The following is an 8,834-nucleotide window of genomic DNA, read 5'->3' as shown; positions in this document are numbered from 1 at the left end:
ACTAATATTGCTAAAAAACGTAACTATAGTTATGCCAGCTCCTAACCTTGTACGAAACACATATAAAGAACACAGTCTAACACCGCTACACGTTAGCGTATTCACATTCACTCTGATTATAAGCAGCACAGTGGGTTTTTTCAAAAACATTTAGGCTTTTAAGTCTGCCTTAATTTGAAGACAGAAAGTAAAACAGGCAGATGGAATCACAGACACCTATCAAAGTCAATATCTCAGGGGCTTAAATGACAGCGAGCTAAATGTAAAGGTGTCTAGCAGGAAGTGAGTCACTCAGATTACTTCTTCTGTGATTGATCCACACAAAAGTGAATACATGAATTCAGAGTCACAACTGAAAGACAAAGCCACAGGTCTTCATATAGCAAGAAAACAAACAAAACTGATAAACAGATGCAGATTTTGTTCATCATTAAATGTATTTAGCAACATGCATGCCCTCGTGGCACAACCACAGCCAAGTGTGTGCACTCTATGGAGCTAGGATCCAATTTGATTTGACCTTGACAGCAGAGAAGGGCTGGTGGGAAAAGAGGATAGAAGGATGGATAAAGTGTAAAGAATGAAGCGATAGTCTGGGCCAGATGCCTGTTGCAGATACTTGTGAGAAATGAGATGACCTTGAACTGATGGAGATAAATCATGAAACTAGAGAGCAGAGCCACACACAGACATGAGTAAAACTGGCTGACAGGCACTCATCAAACACTCAAGTTAATTTAACCTGCAAGTACATGCAGCCTAATGTCTTGTGGCCTAAGCCTGCAAACTACGCAGTAAATTGCTCACGCTTTAATTGTTCATGCTGCAAGAATAACTTAACTATCAGCTGCATGCAAAAATAAGCCACAGTGAAGCAAATTATAAGCATGTCAAATTCCTGGTTTCAATTTTGGAATCAGTGCAACCTGTGAAGAGTGATATTCAGTCTCTGGAATGTCTTTTTAAAAAAAAGTCCTGATTAACATATTTTTGTTTTTCCTCACAGCAGTAAAAATGCATATATTCCTCCACATTTTCAAACAAAGGGCATGCATGCAGATTGGTATTAACAAATTATCCCCAGCTTCTGTTTGCCCATCTTGAGCACACTCTTGAAAGCCTCAGACGGCTCCCACATGTGAATGTGCAGTTCTGAGATCAGCAGATATGCGGGTGATGCTGACGTGCGATATGCAAATGGAGACCTCTATCCAGCAGTTAATTGGGAACCTTTTTTTTTTCTTTTTTTGACTAAAGACAGAGTTTCTGCAGTGGATATCTACTCAATTTGTTATAAAAAATTATGCTATATAAAACCTTCAATCTTTATTTGCACATGAATCCACAAAAGTATTAAGGAATTGTAGCTTAGCTGAGAAAGGAGCAGATTTTCTTCTTGAATTGCAGTAGTGAGAAGCAGCAGCCAGAGATAAATGCAGTCTCACATCTCCAATAAACTGCTGTTTTGTGCGGCTTTGTTAAAAATGCTACAGGCATCGCCACAAATTCAATATTTGTAGAGGCTCTAACCTTTTCCAATTTTTTGCATCCCTTTCAACATTTTCCCACATCGAGAGGTTAAAATCAAATGTGATACATTTATTTTTTGGCTGTATCCTGTATGAGCAGCGTGTTATTTCTTCATTAAATTGTTAGTTTAAGGCCAATTAATGAGAAAAAACACAAAAAATAGCCTTTCTGATGTGTTACTGGATAAATGTTGTTGTTTGTCGTTTTAACGTATTTTTAACACCTGAGCGATAACTTTCTTACCTGCTCCTCCCACGCTGCGTCCACTCAATACCCCGATCTCTCCACTCCTACTTGCTTCTACTTTCTATTTCTCGTACTCACAGACACATTCGGATTTCTTTAAACTTCCAGTGAAGCTTCCATATTCCTCACAATTTACTATCACACGTTTAAAAGAAAAGAATAAAAACAGATGGAGAGAAAGCTAGGCAGAGGGATGAATCACAGCAGACAGAGAATAAAGGGTGATATGATGCGGGAGCAATCGATCAGGCCTTTGTAATCCATTTTTGCTCGTAGGAGGTAGAAGAATCAGAGTGTGACTTAGTAAAATGAATTTATCAAAAGTCTGAGTGCAGATTTAATTCTTTGTGTTTGTGTGTGTGAAAGTCATGTGTGTATTTCATCTGTGCATAAGAGAAAAAAATTGGGGGGATATTAAGACCGAGATGATTTTATCAGATTCCATCCATTATTTGTGCAAATACGTGTTGGAGATGGTCAAAGGGATGGGTGGAGATGAGGCTGTAGGAGTGAAGGCGCGGGAAATAGGGGAGAAAACAAGGGGCTGAGGCGATGGTGGGCCCCCCTGCCCCGAACTTGAACTTGTAGCTGGAGGGAACTGGAGGGCTTGGTGAGGGGAGGATGGGGTCAATCGCTCAAGAGGGAAGAGAAAAGAAAAACCAAGGCGACTCAGTTAAGTCTCTCCCTGCCAGTAGATGAGAAGTGGACATCGTCCTGTTTCAGAAGCACCATTTGTCCTGATGTATTCTCTAGGTTTTATTATTATTATTATTACAGTGAATACATGTTTCTGCTTTATTGATTTGCCCTGATGTCCTTCAGTTAGCCTTAAGCGCAATCTTCAAATAACATCCTAATAATCAGAGGCAGCTTCATATCTGAATCAACTGCACAAATAAGTTCAATATATTAAAAAAAAGCGCATTTAAGTTGGAGCCATTAAGAAGACAAAACTCCAACCTGCACACTTAGACAGCTCAGGAGCAGAGGGTAAAATAGGTCATCAGAGATCACCATCTTACCTTCGTCTGGAGATAGTGGGGATAGTAGTAGGTGTAGTGGGGGTACATTGGCTGCTGCTCCAAACGTTTTCCCATGTAGCTGGAATGCAACTGAAGGTCCTAGAAGCTGGAGATAGAAGCTCACAGGTGGGGCGCGATCGCTTCCAGCTGCTGGCCTGAATCCTTCAGAGGGCTGCTTCCAAGATTGGAGGATACAGGGAAAGATTCCGTCTCGCCGGTTCAAAGGCAATTCAATGAAGAGGCGGTGGACAGAGGAGCAGATAGTGTGTGCAATTTCAGTCTGTCTGATTGTTTTGGAACTGGTAAGGGATCATCACAGACACTGCCTTTCCCCCCCACCCTGCCCGGGTCTGGAAAAGAGATGCCCGGGTAGCAGCGTAGAAAGGCTGCGGGAGATGGATGTGTGGGGTGAGGAGAGGGGGATACAGAAGGATAGTAGCAAGACGGGAAACAATAGAGGGAATCGAAGAGCAGGACTCAGAGAGGGTAAAAGGAGAGGGAAGAGGAGAAGGAGGAGGAGGAGGGGGGGTTGAATGGTTGGGCTTAGCTTGCCGGGTCTCCGCTTTACGAATTAGACTCACTCCTCTTCTCTGCTGCCCTGACCATGCCCCTCAGTTTGCTCTTCCTCTCCTTCTGTGCTTCCCAGTCCCCCTCTTCCAACTCCTCTCCTTTAGCAGACGAGATCCTGATCTCAGCGGGAGTCCAGCGGGATCTTGGAGAAACGGGCTGCTCTTTGCTCTATCCTGAAAAGACAGTGGAACCAGCGATGAAGTCACACATGGATGTGGAGCTGGAGAGAGAACAGGAGGAGGAGGAAGAGGACAAGGAGGAGGAGAGAGGGTGGTCTGGAGCTGAAGCTGTGACTGCTTTTTTTCTCTCACTCCCTCCTTCTTTTGTTAAGCTCCGGGGATAGATGGATAGGTAGATATCGCCGGTGAGGAGGATGAGCAAAAAAAAAAGAAAAAAGAAAAAGAGCCTTGCTATAAACTCCTCTCGCGGAGGAAGAGGCAGATTGCTTTATCCAGACGTGCACTCATTCAGAGGAAAATCCCATCTGATCCACAAGGTGCCCCTCCAACTCTTTTTTCTCTTCTTCCCCTTCGGCTATCCCTTCCTTTCTTCTCAAGCTCTCTCCCTGACGGCTTGCTTCCCACTGAGCCTGGCAGCCGTCACTGTGTCTGTTTGTGTGTGAGCGCTGGCAGCGGCGGCAGTAGTGTGCGGCATGTGTGTGACTGTGCGTGTAACTGAGAGGGGAGCGTGTTTGTGTGGCTGCTGGCGTCTGCTCCACTCTGCGTGCTGAGGCATAGAAGGGGCTCGGCTTCAGCGAAGCGACGCTCCTCCCTCAGACCCCGCTCTGTCTCTCTGTGCTTTCCGTGGAACTCCAGGGCGGTGGGAGTGGTTCTTCCGGCCCTCCCTCAAGTCCAAATGTGCGTGTTTGTTCTCAGAAGAAACTGAGACAGACAGACATGGGCTGTCCTGCTGGGAAAGCCGAGATGGGAGGGAGAATGAAAAGTGGGAGCTGGTGAAGAGGCTGAGATGAGGATGCATTAGGATTCCAATTTGGAAACAGAGAGGCCCCCCTACTGGATCTTTATATGTGTGGCAATGCTAGAACAGAGCAGGAAAATACTTACATTTTCGACCTAGATGTGAGCATTAATACATGCATGCATTGTATTGATCTTTCACCAAGCTTCAGTCACGTACCCCGGGAAGGGGTCAGTGTGGAAGGTGTACATAGTTGAGTGGTTGTGTGGCACAGTGACCCACTGACACACTGCTGTCTGTTATATGATGTAACCAGGTTTAAGTAGTGCTCTTACATAAGCACAGTGAACCATGCATGAAAAAGCGGCTCTGCCCTCTGACTACAACTCTATGTGTGTGTATATGTGTGTTACACAGAGAAATGACAAGAGCTGGCAGACATTGCAAGTTCAGTGTAGTGGAAAAAGAGGCACTAGAACAGAATGCAAACGCCAACCTCCTCTAAGGTGAGGGCTCTCTTCCTTCAGAATAGCTTTATGACTCCCAATTCTTAGGAACACAGATGTCTTGCTTATGCGTGCATTTATGTATATTCCTCACATGTCCTCTTTTATATCTTCATTGGATTTGTTTATAAGCTTGTCCTGCAAAGCACACAATATAGATGTGCTTGGCTATAAATCAAGGCACAATAAAACACTTTTTATAACAGCAAATGGATTGTGATCTGTTCTGTAAAGGGACATTAAAGTACAAACAAATTTAAGTCCTGGTTTCTTGTGGTTCCTGGTGCGCACCAAAAACTAACTGATGCTATCTGAAACTAACCAGATGTTATCTGGTAGGGCCCTAAAACTTTCTAATACTACATGAAAAAAACAAGATACTATCTATGTGCACCTGAAACTAATGAGATACTATTTGGTGTGCACCTAAAACTATCTGATACTATATAAAATGAACAATATACCATCTGGTGCACACCTGAATATAATTTGTACTACCTGAAACTAATCAGACACTATCTGGTGCACACCTGAAACTAACTAATACTACATGGAACTAACAAGATTCTATCTGGTGTGTACCTGAAACTAACTAATACTACTTGAAACTAACCAGATACTATCTGGTGGGGATGGAAAACTTACTAATACTGCATGAAACTAACGAGATACTATCTGATGTGCAACTGAAACTAACCAGATACTATCTGGTGGGGATGGAAAACGTACTAATACTACATGAAACTATCAAGATACTATCTGATGTGCACCTGAAACTAATCAGATACTATCTGGTGGGGATGGAAAACGTACTAATACTACATGAAACTATCAAGATAGTATCTGATGTGCACCTGAAACTAACCAGATACTATCTGGTGGGGATGGAAAACGTACTAATACTACATGAAACTAACAGGATACTATCTGATGTGCACCTGAAACTAATCAGATGCTATCTGGTGCTCACCTAAAACTATTTGATACTACATGAAACTATCACGATACTATCTGGTGTGCACCTAAAACTATCTGATACTATACTGCTCACAAAAATGAAAGGAACTCTTTTTTTGTTATTGGGCCTGGCATGAATTGAATTCTGTCTGATAATTTTCTGGTTGGTTAAGCAGCTGAGGGCCTCGTTAATCAATTTCAGCTGTATTGGTGTTCATAGAATTAACAACAGGTGCACTTCAGTGGCAACGATTAGAAAACCCTCCAAACAGGACTGGTGTCACATGTGGAGGTCATTTCAAGTTTCTCCCTCTTGATCTTTTTTGGCTGGTTTTCCACTCGTGCTGATTTTGGCTTGATAATTATCTCTACTGGCAGTATGAGGTGATTCCTTAACCCTACAGAAGTTGCACAGGTTGTCCAACTTCTCCAGGATGACACATCCACACGTGCTGCAGCAAGAAGGTTTAATGTGTCTCCCAGCACAATCTCCAGAACATGGAGGAGATTTCAGGAGACTGGTGGTTCTTCTGGGAGAGCTGGACAGGGCCGTAGAAGGTCCTCAACCCCTCAGCAGGACCCATACCTGCTCCTTTTTGCAAGGCGGAACAGGCTGAGCACTGCTCGTGCCCTACAGAATGACCCCCACAGGGCCACTGGTGTGAATGTCTCTACCCAAACAATCAGGAACAGACTTCATGAAGGTGGCCTGAGGGCCTGACATCCTGTAGTGGGCCCTGTGCTCACTGCCCAGCACCGTGGAGCTCCACTGGCATTTGCTCAATAATGTGAAAAATGTTTGTGAGAATAAAGTTGTAGAATTATGAGGAAGACAGTCATCATTTTATGAGAATAAAGTTGTACATAGGAGGAAAAAAAGTCAAAATGTAGGAAAATACATTTGTAAAACTGAGATTAAAAAGTAATAATTCTGTTAAAATTGACTTGTAGAGTTATGAGTAAAGTAGTCAGTATGTTATGACTTTATCCCCGACATTAGGACTTGATCATATGTAATAGTTTTGTCATGGTTGTCCCAATACTTCATTGTGTTCAGCTAAATACCACATAAGAAAACGTGTATTAGTAGCTAGAGTTTTAAACATAAGAATTCTAGGTAAGATGATTTTTTGGCAGATTTTTTTTTTCAAAATTCTATGAATTTTCAACTTATTTCTATTTCTTAATTCCATACTGTATAAATGCACATTTGTCAATCAAGTTCTTATACAACTACAGAAGAATGATGACTGAATTATTACAGGAAGCAAAATTGATTGTTCAACACATTCTAGTATTAAACATGTTGGATGGAGGAAAGAAGAAGACAGAAACATCCTACTACCTGAGAGGATTGAAATAAACGCTCCACATGAAGAGTTTGTAAAGGTAATGAGTGCAGGTCTGACAACAACTGTGTTTCTCATTAACTGATATTTCAGTAGCTGGGAAGAACATCCACCACGTGCACTGATGTGTGAAGGCAGCAGTCTCAGCTAAGTCACGAGCTGGAACATGACACAGCAGTCATATGAGCTGTGTGGATCCTTTTATTTTCTTTAGGTTTTTCATCTCTGTTGCCTTGTTACCGAGCAAACAGGGATTATTTATTACATTTTTTTGAGCACAAGCAAATTATCAATACACTCCTTAATGTATGCTATAGTAAGTAGAACCATGAATGTTTTGTTTCTGTTTTATTCAATTATAAGACTATGAAACTCCAGAATTAGGCCCACTTTCAAGTACAGTCACTAATTGTTTCTTTATATCTTTTTTTGGTCAGGTTTAGCTTCTAAAGCTTCGAAACAATGGAGTTTGTCTTTTCTTTACCCTGTCTAGAACGCATATCTGTTTTTTTTTTTTCCTGACAGGTGTATTAACAGGCTCCAAAAACAATCCAGTATCTTGGGATTAGAAGAAGCAGATATAGAAGAAGGGGTTATTAAGTCAGTTGTGAGGCTGCACTGTGGTGTAGTGGTTAGTTCTCTCGCCTTACAGCAAAAAGGTCCTGTGTAAAGTTCTATGTAGAGCTTGGACATTCTCCCAGTACATGCATGGGTTTTCTCCGGCTTCCTTCCACAGTCCAAAAACATGCGCCATAGGTTAATTGAGGATTCTAAATAGTCTCTCAGGTTTAAATGTGTGTATGTTTTTTTGTCCCTGGGATGGACTGCTTAACTGTCCAGTGTGTGACCTGCCTTCACCCTTCAGTATTCGGGTTGGCTCCATCATTCAATTGAGAAAAGGAATGGATGGAACTTCTTTGATAGTGATTTGAATTGTTCATGGGTAGTGATCTATATGGATCACGGATCATCCATGATCTGTTACATCCCTAAATAAAAACGCCATCACTACTGTTAACATTTACAGTTATCAATATGAGTAAGAAGTGATAAGTTTGGTCTCTGTTTACGCTAATTTTAGCTTAGCTTACCTAGACGATGATCCCTCTCGGTGTTATCATAGTCAGTCATGCATCGAAATAGTGCTGCCATGGAATACAAGTTTTTGCCTTGCAGATATGACATTGGGCACTTTTTTTTTTCTTTTCTTTTCTGATGTTTCCCACACTTTCAAGCTCCGTTGGCTGTTGCTACGGTCTCCAAGTCTTCCTAAAACTTTCTGTGAAACCACAACTGACCTGGATTAGAACAAATGCGCAATGGTGGACGCGGCAATAGAAAGTGTGCACCATAGTTTAAGATAAAAACAAGAGAAAAATACCAAAAAAAGACGCGTCGAGTATTAAATTAGTCAGACAATTTTAACACTAAATGTAGTCGTGATTAATTGACTAATTGTGGCAGCCCTATAAATGATAATTTTTTCCCAGTCTTTAAAAAAGACTTGAGTGAAAAAAAGTGTGATTCTACAGCAATAGAAACCAGTAGCAAACAGACTGTAGCCAAAATCTATAATTACTTCCTGGTGTTGGAAACACCTCAGGTACCGTCATAACCAAACACTTCCGGTGAAAGCTGTTCTGATAAGACAGGGGTGTCAAAGTCAAATGGACGGAGGGCCAAATAAAACATTTTGCTACAAGTCGAGGGCCGGACTGTCCAAATGTTCATTGAAA

General features: G+C 41.8%; 1 protein-coding gene across 1 annotated transcript in view; it reads right to left on the bottom strand.

Moving 5' to 3' along the window:
* Positions 1 to 3,326, bottom strand: part of LOC112143376 (RNA-binding motif, single-stranded-interacting protein 3) — a gene marked incomplete at its 5' end in the record, with an annotated part of 132,425 nt that extends 129,099 nt beyond the window's left edge. The window contains 1 exon segment of the mRNA XM_024267305.2: positions 2,799 to 3,326. Within this exon segment, the coding sequence (XP_024123073.1) occupies positions 2,799 to 2,873 (75 nt within the window).
* Positions 3,327 to 8,834: the final 5,508 nt, after the last annotated feature.

Source organism: Oryzias melastigma, linkage group LG16 (genome assembly GCF_002922805.2).
Source record: "Oryzias melastigma strain HK-1 linkage group LG16, ASM292280v2, whole genome shotgun sequence".
Taxonomy (NCBI): Eukaryota; Metazoa; Chordata; class Actinopteri; order Beloniformes; family Adrianichthyidae; genus Oryzias; species Oryzias melastigma.
This window is presented reverse-complemented; position numbering and strand designations above follow the sequence as displayed.